This window comes from Oikopleura dioica, chromosome 2 (assembly GCF_907165135.1).
Source record: "Oikopleura dioica chromosome 2, OKI2018_I68_1.0, whole genome shotgun sequence".
NCBI lineage: Eukaryota > Metazoa > Chordata > Appendicularia > Copelata > Oikopleuridae > Oikopleura > Oikopleura dioica.
This window is the reverse complement of record NC_137292.1, coordinates 11,911,937-11,929,239: the sequence shown is the minus strand read 5'-3', so window position 1 is coordinate 11,929,239 and position 17,303 is coordinate 11,911,937. Positions and strand designations below refer to the sequence as shown.

The 17,303-nt window shown below is 39.3% G+C and overlaps 5 protein-coding genes across 5 annotated transcripts; 4 read left to right on the top strand and 1 right to left on the bottom strand.

Moving 5' to 3' along the window:
• Window positions 1-76: 76 nt before the first annotated feature.
• Window positions 77-2,293, top strand: LOC145698298 (E3 ubiquitin-protein ligase TRAF7-like). Its single transcript, XM_081775498.1, has 7 exons — window positions 77-220; window positions 322-965; window positions 1,033-1,075; window positions 1,117-1,614; window positions 1,660-1,812; window positions 1,871-2,106; window positions 2,152-2,293. Exons 1-7 carry the CDS (start codon window positions 124-126, stop codon window positions 2,248-2,250), a joined length of 1,770 nt encoding a protein of 589 aa, XP_081631624.1. The 5' UTR covers window positions 77-123; the 3' UTR covers window positions 2,251-2,293.
• Window positions 2,294-2,815: 522 nt separating this feature from the next.
• LOC145698297 (carboxypeptidase B-like) lies at window positions 2,816-4,037 on the top strand. The gene is made up of 4 exons (XM_081775497.1): window positions 2,816-2,916; window positions 2,993-3,376; window positions 3,547-3,641; window positions 3,796-4,037. Exons 1-4 carry the CDS (start codon window positions 2,816-2,818, stop codon window positions 4,035-4,037), a joined length of 822 nt encoding a protein of 273 aa, XP_081631623.1.
• A 2,432-nt stretch (window positions 4,038-6,469) lies between these two features.
• Window positions 6,470-6,920, top strand: LOC145698798 (phosphatase and actin regulator 2-like). The gene is made up of 2 exons (XM_081776020.1): window positions 6,470-6,601; window positions 6,675-6,920. The coding sequence occupies exons 1-2, from the start codon at window positions 6,530-6,532 to the stop codon at window positions 6,867-6,869; spliced, it is 267 nt and encodes an 88-aa protein (XP_081632146.1). The 5' UTR covers window positions 6,470-6,529; the 3' UTR covers window positions 6,870-6,920.
• A 2,447-nt stretch (window positions 6,921-9,367) lies between these two features.
• On the bottom strand, window positions 9,368-11,751 carry LOC145696229 (EF-hand domain-containing protein 1-like). The gene is made up of 10 exons (XM_081773229.1): window positions 11,664-11,751; window positions 11,399-11,577; window positions 10,971-11,288; window positions 10,542-10,787; window positions 10,284-10,446; window positions 10,128-10,241; window positions 9,876-10,090; window positions 9,760-9,829; window positions 9,574-9,717; window positions 9,368-9,528 (listed from the first exon to the last, which is right to left on the bottom strand). Exons 1-10 carry the CDS (start codon window positions 11,710-11,712, stop codon window positions 9,416-9,418), a joined length of 1,611 nt encoding a protein of 536 aa, XP_081629355.1. The 5' UTR covers window positions 11,713-11,751; the 3' UTR covers window positions 9,368-9,415.
• Window positions 11,752-14,315: 2,564 nt separating this feature from the next.
• On the top strand, window positions 14,316-17,237 carry LOC145698296 (agrin-like). Its single transcript, XM_081775496.1, has 4 exons — window positions 14,316-14,374; window positions 14,574-14,667; window positions 16,041-16,242; window positions 16,810-17,237. The coding sequence occupies exons 1-4, from the start codon at window positions 14,316-14,318 to the stop codon at window positions 17,235-17,237; spliced, it is 783 nt and encodes a 260-aa protein (XP_081631622.1).
• Window positions 17,238-17,303: the final 66 nt, after the last annotated feature.

Below are 17,303 nucleotides of genomic sequence, written 5' to 3'. Positions count from 1 at the left end.
CACGAAAAAGCAAAGCCAGAGCTGAGAAAATAGCTTCACGAGCGCGTGAATTCAATTGGCGGGGCTGAGCTGGGCAATGAAAGTTGCGCAACGTTTGAATCGCGAAAAAAGAGAATTTCAAGAATGTCGAACAGAACGAGCCTTGCTTCGATTACTTCGCTGAGGTCGAATTTGGGATCGCCGGTGAACAAGACTTCTATCAAATCGAGCAGAACTATAGGTACATTCTCTATAAAAATTGCAGAGTACTTTTGTGGATTTAGTTATTTATATAAACCTTCATGTAAAATATATTTTCAAATAAATAAAGAAGACCAATAGCATCCGAGCGATATTCCGATCTCGTCGACGACGAAGATGAAGATTACTGGTTTGTCGAGCCTCCGCCAGATTTTCTCAAATGCAAACTTTGCGAGGGAGTTTTCAGAACTCCCGTGGTGCTCACTTGCGGTCATACAGTTTGCCGGGCTTGTACCCATCAAACTGGAGGATGCAGTCAATGCGGGGCTGAAATGAGGATGGTCGTCGAGAATCTTTCATTGGCGGAGCAAATTGGCCAGTTGGATATTTACTGCGACTTTGGGATTTCGGAAGAAGGTACACAAGATCCAGACGGATGCCCAGAGGTTCTCAAGCTTTCTGAAAGAAAAAGACATCGTGAAGAATGTGTTTACGCGCCGGCTAATTGTCCCAACTCACCAAATTGCACCGGTCTCCGAAAACACCAGCTAGCAAAGCACCTTGAAGAGTGCACAATCAGACGATGCAGCTTTAACAAAAGCGGATGTCCGAAAATAGGCGAGAAGGATACAATAGAAGAGCATGAAAATGGATGCATCTTTGCACTCATGGGAGATTCCCTCAGCCAGGCAATAGACAACAAGATCAAGGAAAGAGATGACAAAGTAATTATCCCGAGCATCAAAAGATTGGACGATCGGATTAGTCAGGAAGGAAGTTCATTTTGATTTTTATTGACGAAAACTGAGTAACAATTGGAAATGAACCAAAAAGCTTTCACTCGATCTTCAGCAAAATACCTCTTCATCGAATCTTGTCACGAGATTCGAATCCGGTTTTTTAAATTTTACTAACACTGATTTCAACATTTTCTAGAGCTGCGTGATCTTCGAAGTGAAGTCAGTCTTCTATCGAATCAACTTAATGACCTGACAGCAAAATTCAACGCTGGAATACTCGCGACTCATGAGCCACAAGGGAAAATCTTCAAAGTCAAGGGAACGTTTGTTGGTCATCAAGGCCAAGTTTGGTGTCTGGCGATGACCGGAGATGTTCTCTTCTCTGGGGGTGGGGATGCTGATATCAAATGCTGGGATACGACGCAGACTTTCAGATGCCAGAAAACCCTCGAAGGTCATACCAAGCCGATTCTAGCGATGGTTGTTCAAAATCAGCAGCTTTACTCAACTGGCTTGGATCAATCAATTCTTCTTTGGAACGTCACAAAGCTCAGTTTTGTCCATAGAATCGACAAGGCGCACGACAAGGCTGTTTGCTCAATAGCAGCTACATCGAAATACCTGTTTACTGGATCATTAAACAGTGTTAAAGTTTGGAAGATTCAAGATCTCCCAATAGCAAATGACTCAAAAGGTTGGCTTCCATTATTTTGAATTTCCGATGACGGGAGCATTTCAGCGCCCATCGAATATTTACAAGAGTTGAAGGATGTTTCAAACTATGTTCGATCACTAGCAGTTTCGGATAAGAAACTTTATGGCGGTTCTACGAAGCTGATAACGATTTGGGATATTGATAGCTTCAAGTTACTAAAGCAAGTAACGATGCAAGGCTTGGATTTCAAAAGATCATTAGTCTTCCTTGATTTCAAATTTTGATCCTCAAAAAGGCGAAGTCTATTCGCTTCATATAACGAAAGAATACATTTTTGCTGGTACGGATGAAAAAATCGTTCATGTGTGGAACAACGATGAAGATATGGAAGTTCTCTGCCGGCTACGTGGCCATGCTGGCACCATCCATTCGATACGAAGTCTGAGAATAGGCGAAAGTGAGCGTGTGTTTTCAGCTTCAGCAGACAGAAGTCTACGAGTCTGGAGCATGGAGAACAAGCTCTGCGCTCAGGTAAAGAATAATTTACTTCGTTCAGCAATCAATAATGATTTTCAGATTCTCGACCGACATCAAGGGAATGTAACCTCGCTTGCTGTTTCGAGAGGAAGAGTTTTCAGCGGGTCTGTAGATCAAACTGTCAAAGTTTGGGTTTGATATTTTTCTGTACGATTTTCTTTCCAAAGTGCCTTTCAATAAATATTCTTCAAAATTCCAAATAACTATTTGTGAAGAATGCGCTCTGGAAAAGCAACATTTATCATACGCGCACCAAAAACATGAGAGTCGAGCAGATGTTAGACCGGTAGATTCAGAGAGGAATGTGTCTCACTCGCAAGAGAGAAAATGAAACCGTTTCCATCTTTGCTCGGTCTGGCATCCTGCTGGAAGGACTATTCAGGATACCAGAAGATTTCGATCGATTTCAAGAGCGCTGATGTCGGCAGGAAAATTGTTAGCTATCTCGAAACGCTACCATCCTATGGTAATGAATCCCATGTGTGTTGATTCAGCGGTGATCACACCTTCTTTTTCGGGACTGTCCTTGATTGTTTTTTGGCTAAATTAGCATATTAACCCGAAAATCAGATGAATGGCAGCTTGACCAGCAGCGAGTTGAATTTATCGTTAGCCAAGATGACCATCATGTTCTCCTTACAGGAAAAGTCGCTCAGTTTTTTTCTTTATTAAAAGCAATGTTTTTGATGACTCAAGAAAAGCAATGGATGATTTCTTCCATGATATCGAGTCAGTGAAATCATCAAGATTCTCGATTCCGGAGCCAGATGTACCGACTGGGCTTTATTTGGAGGAATATGATCAGTATCTAACTAACGATCAGGAACTGATTATCATAACCGGAAATACAATTGTTATTTGATTTTTTTATCTATTCGAGAATCAAAGAAAAGCTCGACGAATGGTTTGACTGGCTAGCAATCAGTTTTTCCGATTTGGACAACGGATTTGTCCTACGCCAGGAGGAAATCGGCCGCTCTTACGAAAATCGAGCAATGAAAGGCTTTAGCTTGCGGAACCCATCCAAAGACCTCCCATGGATTGTGATTGATTGTGGGATTCACTCCCGAGAATTCATTTCTCATGCAACTTGCCGGAACTTGCTGATCAACCTGGCGGAATGCGCGGCAAACGATGCATCCTGCGATACTGAGTTCTCGAATTTCTACGAGTTCAACTGGTATATCATGCCAAATCTTAACCCGGATGGCTACGAATACAACTGGACAACTGACAGAATGTGGAGAAAGAATAGAACTCCTACGCAAGGAAGGAAAGGAGCTTATTGAGCGAAAACGTGATAAAAAGATACAACAAGTTTATATTGAGAAAAATTCATGGAATTTTCTTTCTCACGATCATTTGAATACGCTCTAGTACGTTTGTTTGCACGTATTGAGACTCAAGATTTTAATGATTACGTCGTCTCTCTAGTTTGACAGTTTCTCAAGCTCCGTCTGACAGTATTTGCAAGGGCGTTGATTTGAACAGGAATTCGGATATTGCCTGGTCTACTGTAGGAGCATCGGGTGAGCCTTGTTCGAATACTTACTACGGAACTGGACCATTTTCTGAACCAGGAACAGTTTGAGACTCACTACTTTTCATTCTTCAAAGATTATTTTCCACGGATAGGAAGGGAGTTGAGTCGACATTTTTCATGACGTTCTTTCCTTAAAATAGATGCCCGGCTATTTTTCCGTGATCAAACTGAATCAGAAATGGCTGCCTGGAACACGACCATTGGCTCAATTCATGAACAAGGAAAAATCGAAGTCTATATCAGTTTCCATGCGTACGCTCAGAAACTTCTGTCGAGCTGGGCAGTGGACTTTTCTATCATAGCAGACGAGCCACCAACTCTTGAGGAACTCCAGGCAGCTGGAGCAGCTGCGTCTCAGGAAGAGATCTTCCATGACTGCTAGGCCAAAAAAGTCTCGAGCCCACCAGGCGGAGTATACAGTCTATTCTGTACTAAACACAGTATTATCGTACATATAACAAAGGAACATCTCACCTTTTATGTATAACTGAATGTTCAAAAATGACTGAATTAGAATGACGATTTTTTTCGCTATTGACATTTGGAATCGCGGATCATTCCGATCCGCTCCTAATTATTTTATACCATCTCGAATATACACTGATCTCTAAAAGGCCATGACAGAACAGCATGGCGAAACCTACCTCTACGGTCAATCTAGGACGGGTAATAATAAAGTGTCGACAGAGATCGACAATGGGATAGAAGGTGCTAGACCGAGCATGAGAATTTCTACGGCTTCCTTTTATGAATTTCATGAGAGGCACTTAGGCCTCGATTACTTGCGCGGTGTTTTACCAGGCTAATGCTTCTTTAGATGAATGAAAGCTGCGAAATCCTCGTGATATAGAAAACATGAAACTGTTAGAGTTCGTTCATTAGGCGTTAAGTTTCAATTTTAATGTACCAGTTGTCACCCATATATCAGAGATAGTCTGTACCCCTCTTCTGGCACGAGCAAAGATTATGCGATGGATGTGCTTGAGGCGGGTTTTTAAACTTGAGGCCCTCAAGTTGAGGGTGTTATTGCAACGCATGCAGTAGTCACATAAAGTTCACACTAGTAGCTTACTATTCCTGTTCTTAGTTTATGAGCCATCATTATCACTTTTGAGGCCACAAAACAATGATTAGAAAGTATTCTTTATCTATTTCGAAACTACACCTTCACTAATTTATTTGAAATTCAAATTGCTAAATATTCAACACAAAGTCACTCAAACTAGTCACGTGAACTCTAATGCAAGCGCTAATGCATCAAGATCACGCGTCTTATCGTTTTTAATAATGCCACAATACAGTTATTTCATTCCAACGCCCTCCAAAGTCAAAAATCCTCACGAGGTGCCATTGTCCTGGACTTGGGAGCTGCGCGATACTGGCGAGTATGGTTTCTTGCTTCCATGAAAGGGTCCATTTTCATTCGGGAGTCAGATGACAAAGGCTGTTTCTTACAGTCGAAAAAAATTGTACTTTGAAAACATACAGTGTTAGATTAGATAAACAATCTGTTAAAAGGGTCAACTCTGTAGATATATGATCTGGTTCAAAGAAAATGCAAATGGGCCCTTATTAAGCTGACCAAATCATGCCAGTTTGGGACGAAGTCAAGGCTGGCCTCATCGAAGTGGCAAAATATGTTCTTGGGAAATAAGATTTCGAAAAAAAAAACTGTGTTGCCTCAGTAATAAAGTCTCTCTCTTTCATATTTGTTCCGTTGTCGAACCATATTGATGTCTCATTTTGGTGCAACACTTAGAAACTAATTTTTCGTAATTCTGATTGATTTCATCATTGATTTCGAAAATCAAGCTCAAACTAAAGTCCAAGGATTGTATCCATAGAGACTCTATTTCAAAAAGGAGGAGAATCTTGTTCGGATTCATGCTTTTGCGTAAATACTAACAAATGTATTTACAAAAAGAGCGCATGAATCATGTGTTCTACCGAAGCGCTCTGGCTATCCAAGGTACATGCGTATTTGTGTTCTTATGTACTGTCAATCGAAAAATGATGCATAATTTCAATTCGCAACAAACAAGATTAGGGTTAACTTTCTTTGAATGTTTGACCCAAAAAGTTTGAACTAGAGTTTTTGAAAATATTTGCTCAAAGGGTTATCTTATTTGTACTGTTTCTTTCATGCAGAAATTCCCCTCTTTATCGAACACAAATTTCAAGTTTCACTCATGAAAAAGATTTGGCTAAATAAAATTTTCATGATAATATTATTAAATAGCTCTTTATTAAATAGCAACGTGTTAAAAACGAGTCAAATTTGCGTCAAAAGCATCAGATCGTAGGAGAAGCAATAAACGATATTGAATTGCAGCCATGAATATTTTATGTTTTTATTTGCATTGATGTAACATCAAGAGAAGCTTTTCGCCATCTCTTCAGGGTTACTAAAGTTGTGTAGTACACAATGTGTACTGTGTTCGTCAAGTACGGTTAGTGTTTTTCACATGAGTTTCATGCGAATCTCAAGTTTATATTCTCCTTTCTATCAGGACTCCTGGAGTCATTGCAAGTTTAGCGAGGACAAATATTCTCACGGTCAAAGGTAATAGACCATTTAAAACAGTCCTTTTCAGTTGCATTTTAATAATGAAAGACTATCATAATAACTATTTTAATATTGCTGAATACAGTTTATTACCATGAAAGATTTCTGTATTTGAAGACCCAGTAGAAACAGGTTTTATTTGCCCTTCACGCCGTAAGCCAGAGTAAAGTCTTCTCTAGGAGTGGTCTCCGGCGCCCTCGCGCTCGCGACATCTAGTTGTCTAGCATTAGTATAAAATTAAGTTCTCGGATTTTTTCAGCAGAATTTTCTAATAAAAAATAGACAACAAAATTTTTACACGAGATCGCATGAAGAAGCCAGTGACTTTCAAATCTGAACTCGACATTTCCGAAGCCCCGTATTACGACCGAAAGGGCAAGGTAAGAACTTCTTCTTTAGAAAATTTTTCTGCCAATCAACTTTATGAAAACCGATATTTATCTATTATTTCAGCAAAAATGGGCGAAACTGACACCAGAACAAAAACTTGAAATCCGACTGGAACTCAACTACTTCAAATTAAGCGAGATGCAAGTGCACCCAAAAAGCCTACAGAACAACCAGTACTACATGTTTCTCCCTGAAACGCTAGATCGAATGATGAAGAAGAGAAAAAATGATAAACTTGTGAAAGCGATTTCGTTTTGACTGCTCCAAAAATACTGTACATATAAATGATATCATCAATAAACGCTGCTTATTTACATAAAAACCACGCTTCATTCAAAATCTTCGTTGAATCCCGAAGAAAGTAGAGCTTTGTGCGAAGCTTTTGGAGGTCAAAATGACATAGAAAGGACATTAATCTACTATGTCAGCTAGATGTTTTTTATTCTTTTTTCTATCCATATAATTAGTCTAATTGGTATTAGAATCAATGAAAACTGGAAAGAACAGGACTCCAAGCAGCCAAACCTGGGTGGTCTTTGATTGCGAAACTACTGCGAGCCCATGGGTAAATTAAGATTTGAAAGGTCAAAAATCAAAGCGCTTAGGAGTGATGAGCAGCTGATTAGTACAAAAAGTGCCCTTGAACGTTTGAGAAAGAGCGAGTTAATCCAATGCCAGTAAACTCATCTCCGCAAGATTCTTCAAAAGAGACAATTGTCAAGTTTACCTTCTGAATTCAGTCTTCAAGGTTGCTCTATTGAGAAAGTCGTCAGCGGAAGTCTACCTTCAAATTATTTATGCAAAGACTCGATGCTATAAGTTCACTCAGTGAACTCTACTACTCAGCCATCAAGAGATATTTTGAATTTCCAATTGAAGATGAGTGCTGCTGTATGTTCTGGCAGTTTATTTTGCTGACTTTATAGAGTCTGCACAAGGTTTTTTAATAAATAATTAAACGAGAAGAGCGAAAAGCCCGCTAAAACAATCTGAATAAATATCTTCCTTTGTTTCGTTTCTCGATTTGAAGTACTGGAAAAACGGGTCTTTATTGGCAAAATAAAAAAGTACAAGCTATATCTAAACATTATATTGCGATGTAGAAGAGTGGCAGCGACTCAGAAAGGAAGAAGGAAATCGCGATGAAAATTGGGACCAGCGGCGACCGGCCGTATATGAAATAACATTCTTCGCCCCGTTTGATTTTGCAGAATTGCGTAGTGAAGCTTCGGTGGAATTTTTATCCATCGACATTATGGGCGAAAATTGTCATTCGATTCCATTCCTAGATATCCCGAGCAAAAAATGAAAATCATCACCATCACATGAACAAGCAAAAGCATTCCCAGTCCAAGCCAAGCATTCGATTTCTATTTTGAATTCCAAAAAGAAAAACAACGAAGAGTAACTGTTGTTCATTTTAGTTCTACTGACCACATTTGTGGTCAAGAGTGATTGATTGGATGGAACTCTTTCCTTGATTACAGAATTAAAGGTACTCGAGGTTGAAGGGACTTCATCTTCAAATGGGTCTGTCAGTCCTGGGGTCAGTAAGTACACGAAGACGACGATGAAAACAAATGTGCTTTAGAAAAAGAGATAGATAAGGTTGCTTCTTGGACGATTTTTTTCGTTGATTCTTTTTTTAACTTTCTCTTTGATTTCTATCTCTGCCTAAAAATGCCAAAGTAAAGCAAAAGCTGATTATAAATCGGCGGCTCATTTCGCGTTCTCGTTGTTGATTCCATGCCCAGAAAAAAAAGCTAGAAATATGCTAGGGCTCTAAAGCAAGTGTTAAACACTCATCTCGAGAGTTCAGGAGCTAACTAACAGATTTCGTCCCGTGGCACACAGTTTTGTTCTAACTCAATTATGTATACTCTTGACTTAATTACTCGTGCGATCATTTTTAAGAAAATGTACTGAAGAATTGGAAAATGGTAAAATAGAGAACGGTTCCTTTTTGTCGGGCATGTTTTCGGTATCATTTATCCTCTCTTGTCGATTTTGCATAGATATTTAGCCCTTTCTCTTGGAGATGCGGGGAAAAGAACAGGGATCAATTTTTCAAGAGCTATTGAATATTCATCTTTGCTTCAGGCGTCTACAAATCACAAAATGTGAACAGGAAAATGCCTTATATTTCTGTACAACCAATCGGTTTAAAAATATATGAGTCCTACACTGAACAAAATGCCCGGAAATGCTTACTTCTGTTAATTCTTTCTCTGTATCTGGATATTTGTGTCTAGGAAAAGTATTAAAGAGGATGTCTTTTATTTTTTATATCGAGAAATTATTTATCGATCGATTGAGAAAGGTACTACCTAGTATGTAGGCCTCACGGGCAGATTGTAAGATAAGGCGCAAATGGAAATGCACTTTCGACAGCAAGAAGAAACAACTTAGGGTGAATTAATCAAAAGGTCACAAGATACGAAGTAGAACACGAAAACGTGGGATATGATCTATATTTTGCCGGTTTCAAGCATTTTTGCAAGAATGAGATCGCGTTAATTTTGGAGCAATTCAAGACAGGTGTGTTTGTGGTTGGCTGTTGTGAGGATTTGTGCAAGTCTTCAATGTCAAGTCAAAACCACGCGACCACAATCACAGAAGATGTTTACGTTAGTTTTACCATTTTACTATGTTTGCGGTAGCGCCAGATGTTTGAGGATGGACTTTGAGAAAACATGAAATTTTTGAATGTTGAGATTTTTTGTTCAATTTTATGAACTACTATTGAATATGATTCTTACAAAAATATATTTTATTTTCTTCAATACAGTGTTTATAAAAAAGTTCTATGAAGCTTGAATGTTTTCAACAAATGAAGATGGAAGCGACGCGGCGTTTTCCGTCACCCAATTTTTCACGTGTAAATCAGCTTCGGTGATGACAAATCGATTTGCAAAAACTAAAAAAGAAACTTATTTTCTTTACTTCGAAGCTGAAGCTTTACCTGTTAGTTCGGCACCAATACAAAAGTCGGGAATAGCGTAGTATTCTGGGTAGTTTGGATCTGAGTTTGGCTTGGCTATTCTTGATGGCTCTAGGAATCGACCACTTCGCATTCCTGAGTTTCTAGGGGTTGTTTCGAAGATAGCTAGAGAAAACATTAACATCAGTAAAATAATATATATCATACAAATCAAATCGTCAGCTAGACGAATTTCAAAGACAAACACTCTCATATCATCCATTTCATTCCTTCCGACCTAAAAATCTTAAATAACATTCATTTATCAACTAGCGATATTCTACCATTTTAGCCTTGAATCTGAGCTTCTCATTTCCAGCGAGGAGCATTTTCAAGTAATTCTTTCTCGGTCGGTCTGGTACGATTCTCTTGCAATTCTCTTCTGAATCTTCTAGCGATCCAAAACCATTCCAGTCGGGGACAGCAGCTACTGGGGGATCGGGGTGTTTGAAGTACTGATCGATGCTCACTGCTTCTGGCTGGACGATTCCAAGTTTTGCTGAAGTAAATTAAGAATTGTCGCAGTTGACTGTTACTTTGGGAGAACTGTCGAGTAGCTCCATCACAATCATACAACAGCATGTTTCTGTTATTCACAAAGATGCTCTCTCCAACCCTCAGATCCGTGGCCTCGAAGAATCCAACCGACTCTTAAAACAAGTAGAATCCTTGACATTGCTGAGAACGCCTACCAGAGACGATATCCTTTTCGACGGAAGGATAAGTCTTCGCCACCAAATGTCTTGGCATGCGTTGTCGCGAGACCAAAATGGGAAAGGGATCGCGCCCGTTGTTCGCCTGGTGCACTTCCCGTATCTCCAGCGTATCGTCAGCCATGTAAAAGTGCACAATGAACTAAAAATTGAAACACTCGAGATATGCTAATTTTCTCTTTCAAGGCCACATTCAATATTCAAATTTAGAACAAGTCTTAGAACAAGTGTATTTACCTTTCGAACTTCGCCAAAAAGCTGATCTCGCTCATCCCAAATTGCAAAAAATCTCAGCACAACTCGATCCAGAGTCAAGAATTTATGCAGTGAATCAACTTCCGAAGGCGAGACGTAAGATCTATCAGGTTGTTCTCGTGAAGAAATGTACCGATCACCAGGAGACGACTCATTTGCATTCACTTCGATACCTTCCGAGGTGAGCCACTCTCGCGTAAAAGCATCGCACCAGTAAAGACGGACTTTCTGAACAAATAGATCGGTAATCTTTTATTAGGTTGCGGAAGTAGAAATCATATTTTTAATCCGGAGAGTGAACTTTTGAGACCACATAGGGTGATTTAATAATAAGAGGAAGTTAGTATTTAGATAAATTGGTGCCACAAAATTAACTTTCTTAACTGAATAGAAACTCAACAAAACGGGTACCTTTGAGTAGACCATCAGATCCATGGCAGTATTCAAATGCTTCCAAGAAAGTAATCGATCACCTTGGCCAAGGGGAAGTCGTTGGCGCGTCAAAAACTTCCCCTGGACAATCCCTGAGTTTTCCTGTTGCGGTTCAGACATAGCGACGGAATCGTCCACCAGATAGTAGAAAATGTCGAGGAATCGAACCCGCTCGCTCTCGACCGGCGAGTCGATGATTTCTTCGGAAAAGTAGCCTTTGAAGTGGAGCACCTTTTTGTCGAGCGCCACGTGCGCCGGGATGAAGCCCGGGTCCTCACATCGAGTAACGTCCGAGAACTGAACAAAGTACGCTGCTTTCAGGATTAATTGAAAATTGAAAAAAATTTTAATAAAAAGTTCACGCTCAAGAGCAGCTTCAAATGTTATATTTTTACAAAAAAAAATACCTGAAGCGCCGCAAACTCTTTATCAAGGCATTGAACTTCTGCTGGGTCAATTTTCGACAGCTCAATCTTCCCTCCTCCAATTTTGTACTGAGGCTGGTTCTTCAACGCGTATCCCTTATCATAAACAAGCGACTGGGAGAGGTGAAATCGCTGTTTCGTCGGGTCAACAAGACTGTTTCCTAAAAAATATTTTCAAACATGCGCTTCGACACCTCTTGGAATTTAAAAGAACTTCTTCTTTCTCTACTGGTATGCTTTTCTCTACCTGGCAAAAAGGGCAGGCCAACTGGAGGAAAATCCTGATGCCGATTCATTTTTCCTCCGAAAAAAATAGGGAAAAAATAAGAAAATCCCAAGCGTTCTGAATGTTTGGGGAGAAAGCAGACACGGTTTCTATGGCGATACATATTCGACAAGTGGAAATAAGTAAAAGTGAAAAAGGCTCTGTTCCCAATTAAAAATCTCGCAACATGATGGTAATTCAACCTGTACTTGAATCTGGCTCGGTGGGAGGCAAAAGTGATAACATTTTTCCGGCGTTTGTTTTGTGTAAAGAAGCCGGACACTTTGTCCGACGATGCGCTAAACCTAAACAGGTGATAAGGAAACGGCCAATTGCCCATAATTCAAGGGTATGAGATAAGCTCCGTTAGGGTTCTTAGTCCCTAGATTGCCCTAGGTGGCAGAAATATAGGTAGATAACATTGATAAGAATAGGAAAATTTAGTACCAAAAATTTCATTTAATTATGATATGACCGTGGTTAAGAAAATCAAGTGTAAAAGCTTCATAACTCAAGAATAAAAGCCTTTGCGCGTGCGCGCACGCTCCTATCACCAGGAGATGGCGCTCATGAGTTGGAGCGCCGCGCGCGCACCAGGTCACCGCCAAATACCCGTCAACTAAAGTTTTAAACTCTGTATACAAGTTGTATAATACAACTAAAAGATCTTTTGTATTTTTGTTAAATTTAACAATTTTTGAAGGCATAAAAGAGGCGAAAAATTATGTGCTGGTTATAAAATTTCGGAAAGATAAGAGATTCGAAACGACAAGAAGCAAGTCAAATAAGAGGATGAAGATCTCGGTGTTGGCTTTGTGTTTTCAAGGGACGGGTGAATAAAAGTACGAAGAAACAACTCATAGTGGCTTCAAAATAGTCAATTTCATGAATTGTTTTTCCGTAATACAAATGATTAGAGAGAAAAAGGGTCTTTCTGGTGAATAATCATGCTTTTTTTATGTTTTTGTGATTTATATCTGACTAGAATTCTACCACGAGGAGGGAAAAACTGACGGTTAATCAATCTTTGGCAAAAATTCCGTGAATGATTAATCAGCAATATTATGATTTATTGATAAATTCGGAAAAAAACGATGACTTTTTCATAAACCTTCTTTCTTTACACGTGACCTCAGCGTAGAAACAAAAAAGCTTTATGAAAAATGGAGGAAGTCAGTCGGATTTGGCGTGTCAATGTCAGACTCAAGTTTTATGATATCAAAAATCGTGTTTTACGACATTGAAATCGCTACCATCTGAGAGCTCGCTTTATCACTTGATTCTTGAACATCCACTTTTTTGTAATTGATGCCAGCGTAAAATTTGGTCAACAAACAGAAAGTGCGAGATTTTGAACCTTGAACCCTAAATATCCCATTTACAAACTTTTGCGATTTATCAATAAGCCGACCTTCGCGCTTGAAATATCATCTTTCTATTTCAAAATAAAGCAAACCTTCGATAGTACCTTTCCTTTTCAAAACTAACCGATATATGAGATATTTTCTTACCATTTTTGTGTACCATGCAATTTTTTGAAAAGCAAAATTTCTAATCCAAATTCTGAAGAGCCCGTCGATCAAAGCCAAAGCAAAAAGCACACAAGATGAAGAGTGTAAGAGGCTAAGTGAGCTCCTAAACCCTCACCGAGTGCAGAACAAATAACACCCTTCCGCTTGTCCGCCAATTTACAATGAAAACTGGAGGACTTGGCCTTTGCTGCGGCCAAATATTGAACCAAAAAAATGACCCATTCAAAAAACGTTTATATAAAAAACACGCTTCCGGAGAGTCAATTATCTCGTAAATCGGTTAGTTTTGAATAAGATAAACTTTAGAACAAACTGAAACTTATATCATTAAAAATCATTGAACAGAGAGGTCACGAGATCAAATCCTGTGCCATACATAATTTTTCTTTCATTTGAAAACCCCGGGATTCTCATTTTCTCAAGATCAACCTGGGATAATAGTCTTCGAGACTCTCCGGAAAAGTAACCGCCAAAGATATTTGATAGAAGAGCTGTATACCGGAGCTAGGTAGGATTTTACCGCCACACTATTTTTTGGCTAAGTCCTCTAATTGACCCTTGACATTGAAAGTATTCGAAACAGTCAAGCCGGCTCTCAAGAGTTTGAAAAAGTTTCTGTTACACTTGCGCTGAGTGCACTTGCCTGTCAAAACTGTTTTGATTGGGGAGATTAGCTGTGGACTTGCCCGAGGCGCGAGAGAACCTTCGAAAGGCATCAACGAGTAATCCTTAGTTTTGTTTTTATAAACTGCACTTGGCCAGGGAAAAAATGAGAAATTAATCCTACGGAAGCTCTCTGATTCTCAGTTCAAAGCACTTCAACAAAGAACTTGGCGTTTTTAGCAGGAATTTTGAAGTTTTTCCTTCAAAAATGATCATTAAAAATTTCTTGGGAAAAATTTATTCACTCAAATAAGCCCTAAATGCATTTCGGCCGCGCTGCAAACCAGATCCAGTCGAATCCAGGAACGGTTGAAATTCTGAAAAAAAAGGTCTCAAAAGAGCAATTTCCCCTTCTGAAAGAAACTCAAATTTAACGTAATCGCTCTCACTTGATCTCACTTATTCGAAACTGCGTCGCATAATTATCAGTTAATTCTTAATGACCGGAAACTTCGACTTTGACTTTCAACCGGAAACTGTAGATCTTCTGAGGCAGAGGTCATTCTCAGTGCGACATGCGAAAGGAAAGGAGATACAAATTTTCTCATAAAAGAGTTTTTCGTTAATTTGTCCTAAATATGATTTTTTTTCGCAAAATCAATTTCTAGGCCAGGCAGATGAGACTGCATATGGACGGTATCAATCGCCCGTCCTCATTTTACTCCCTCTTTAAAACTTTTTGAATATCTCCTGGAAGATACGAGTCCCAAACTGGAATTTGTCTGCAAGCGAAAGTCTGGCGCATCATGAAAGGCTCCCACCACCTCGAAAAAGTTCACGGCAAATCAACGGTAAGCCTAAAACTACTGCTCTTCACTTCCCCTGGCCTGGTCCCGTAACTCCGGCGGAAGTAGGGGGCGGAAGTTGCAATTTTTTCAAAGAAAAAGATACTTTTATCATCTTGTCAAATTGATTCATAGACTTTGAATCGGAAATAAATTATTTTCTAAGGCATTTAAAGCTTTAATCACATGATTTTTACTTATAAGATGATTCAACAAAACACAAATTTTGTTTCGTTGTCATCTATGTTGCTTTTTCCAGCGATGTTTTTGAACCCTTGTCGGAAATAAACCCGGAAGTTGGGAAAAATGCAAGTGGGCTTATCGAGACCATCCTCCGCGGTCAAGCTTGGTGCGAAAGGAATCACAGACGGGGACTTTGATCCGCCCGACCATATCAAAAAGCTTATCCCATCGAGAAATTTATTTTTTACAAGTCCACCGGGCCAAAATAATCTCTCTGATGCGGGGCCGGAAAACCAGGGAGCGGTTGTTTTCGCTCTTTCGAGGAATTAATGAAAACGGAAGTTAACAAAAAACAACAGTTAGTGATTTGGGGGTTTCCAGTTATTACAAAATCTTTTACAAATTTTTCGCTCGGGAGAACCTTCTTCTGAAGATATGCGGCATTGTATACCCACATTGAGGATAATTAATTCCTTTCAATTTGAATTGAATTCATTTGAGCGCTAATCCGAGTTGGGTTAATTAAATACCGACGCCCACAAAATTGAACTTGCTCTTTCATCCGTCCATAATCAAATTTTTGATTTACTCGCCATTACGTAAATTGAGCATTACGACCAAATGCAATAAATTTTCAGTTTTGTCAATCTCACGGATAAAAACTCGAGTCCAAGCAAGAGTAATTACGCTTGGCGATCATTAGTAGTTACAAAAGCGCAATTTTTTCACTCTCACCTGTCAGCTTTTTTTCAGTTTCTTGGATCTAGGCCAGTCCAAAAAAATGAGCGCTCTTTTCATCGCTACTTATGGGCATTAGTGACTCCGGAAGTCCGATGTTTTATTGATACGTTTGAGTACTCCCCCGTTTTCTAGGATTGCCAGCGAGTCTATGCGGATCCAGATCTTTATGGCTATTTGAATGAAGATATAAGAAAGGCAATTTGTAGAAATTTAAGAATCCTTTATGAGAATCTTATAAAGAGTTTCATTTTCAAAACGAATATTAATTTGACTAATTTCTCGTCATTTTCGTTTTCATAGTTCTGAATAAATTTAACTGGAATGCAATTAAAATGACAAGTGTCAGAAAAAAAGAAGCCAATAACAATTCTGAATTCGGAATATGATTCTTGTCTTTCATATTATTTTTAAAGCTCAATTTGCGCGTAAAATAAAAATTAACTTTTCATCTTCAGACGCTGACAGAATACGGCGAAGACATCACGCTGCCGATTTACGGCTTTGGTGATAAAGCAATATGCAAGTCCAAGATTCGGCAGGGAGAGACGAAAATCATCTTTGCCAAGACAGATCGGGAAGGCACGATTTTGACGCTCGCGAGTAGTCCGCTTTCGATTTCGCATGGAAATTTGGAGAAAGTAGAAGCTCTATCCAAAGGTACCGTATGAGGCCAAAACTGATAACAAACAAAGCGAAAACAAACTTTTATTATAAACAGTCCCATGGCGGTTCCGGGAGCCACATAAAAAGATTCACTGCCCTTGGAAAGCCCAAACCGCCAAGCCCCGCCACAACAAAACAATTTTTGCGCGAAATTAAAAATTCCTGAAAAAAGCACCCTTGATCCGGTGAATTTTTGCGATTTTCAAAGTTGATCAATCTTATCTTTTTTGTAATTAATAAGATGGCTGAGGGCTAAATTGCTTTGTTTTTAGCAGTAAATGCACTGCTTCGTGCACCAACTTTTGCATTTATGAGAAGAGAAATGAAATAATTACTGGTTATGAGCCGGTTGTTAAAGCATTTAGTAAATGTCAGCATGCTTCAGCACATTCAACTTTTTGAGCATGTATTTTTGTGAAATATGTATTTTAAGCCCTATCTTTTTCTGGACCAATAAGAAATTAAAGATTTTTGAACCGAGCTTTTTATTGGTCAAGAAAATGAATCTTGGCATTTTAATGGTATAACTTATGTAAAGAATTATACTCAAGTGTTCATTAGGTGAGCTCGTGGAAGATAAATGTGCTAGAACTTCGTGCTCATTTGGAGCTGTTTGTGACCCGACATCTGGACTATGTCAATGCGTGGACATGCGCTGTGAGAGAGAAGAAGTAGCAGCTGTCTGTGGCTCCGATGGAGTCACATATTTGAACGAATGCGAATTGAACGCGGCACAATGTCGCGATCAGAAATTCATCTCCATCCAGTACCACGGCCTTTGTCGCGATGTCCAAATGTCAGAAATTGAATGTCGCCAAGACGATGAGTGTCACAACGGATCGATCTGTAATGTTGGCATTTGCAGGTGCCCGGCCTGCGATGACAATATACCTGCTGATGTCTGTGGTAATGACGGCAATACGTACAGATCAGAGTGTGATCTGAATAGAAGAAAATGCAAGGAGCGGGATGAGAAAACGAGTTTTTGATAGACCGAAATTTTGAAAAATAAACTCAATTTTGAGGTCTTTGTTTAGTCTAACACTCCATAACAA

What these genes read in the sequence shown, in the direction of transcription:
- LOC145696229 (XM_081773229.1), bottom strand. Translation starts at nt 11,712, where the DNA reads ATGAATCGGCATCAGGATTTTCCTCCAGTTGGCCTGCCCTTTTTGCCA. An exon ending in TGGCCTGCCCTTTTTGCCAG is followed by an intron (nt 11,578 to 11,663) that starts GTAGAGAAAAGC and finishes AATATTTTTTAG; the next exon opens with GAAACAGTCTTGTTGACCCG. An exon ending in TTTTTGGCGAAGTTCGAAAG is followed by an intron (nt 10,447 to 10,541) that starts GTAAATACACTT and finishes TTCAATTTTTAG; the next exon opens with TTCATTGTGCACTTTTACAT.
- LOC145698798 (XM_081776020.1), top strand. Translation starts at nt 6,530, where the DNA reads ATGAAGAAGCCAGTGACTTTCAAATCTGAACTCGACATTTCCGAAGCC. An exon ending in ATTACGACCGAAAGGGCAAG is followed by an intron (nt 6,602 to 6,674) that starts GTAAGAACTTCT and finishes CTATTATTTCAG; the next exon opens with CAAAAATGGGCGAAACTGAC.
- LOC145698296 (XM_081775496.1), top strand. Translation starts at nt 14,316, where the DNA reads ATGACCGGAAACTTCGACTTTGACTTTCAACCGGAAACTGTAGATCTT. An exon ending in AAGTTCACGGCAAATCAACG is followed by an intron (nt 14,668 to 16,040) that starts GTAAGCCTAAAA and finishes TTTCATCTTCAG; the next exon opens with ACGCTGACAGAATACGGCGA. An exon ending in AGTAGAAGCTCTATCCAAAG is followed by an intron (nt 16,243 to 16,809) that starts GTACCGTATGAG and finishes AGTGTTCATTAG; the next exon opens with GTGAGCTCGTGGAAGATAAA.
- LOC145698297 (XM_081775497.1), top strand. Translation starts at nt 2,816, where the DNA reads ATGGATGATTTCTTCCATGATATCGAGTCAGTGAAATCATCAAGATTC. An exon ending in TATTTGGAGGAATATGATCA is followed by an intron (nt 2,917 to 2,992) that starts GTATCTAACTAA and finishes TATCTATTCGAG; the next exon opens with AATCAAAGAAAAGCTCGACG. An exon ending in AGAAAGAATAGAACTCCTAC is followed by an intron (nt 3,377 to 3,546) that starts GCAAGGAAGGAA and finishes TCGTCTCTCTAG; the next exon opens with TTTGACAGTTTCTCAAGCTC.
- LOC145698298 (XM_081775498.1), top strand. Translation starts at nt 124, where the DNA reads ATGTCGAACAGAACGAGCCTTGCTTCGATTACTTCGCTGAGGTCGAAT. An exon ending in AAAGCAAGTAACGATGCAAG is followed by an intron (nt 1,813 to 1,870) that starts GCTTGGATTTCA and finishes ATCCTCAAAAAG; the next exon opens with GCGAAGTCTATTCGCTTCAT. An exon ending in AGAACAAGCTCTGCGCTCAG is followed by an intron (nt 2,107 to 2,151) that starts GTAAAGAATAAT and finishes AATGATTTTCAG; the next exon opens with ATTCTCGACCGACATCAAGG.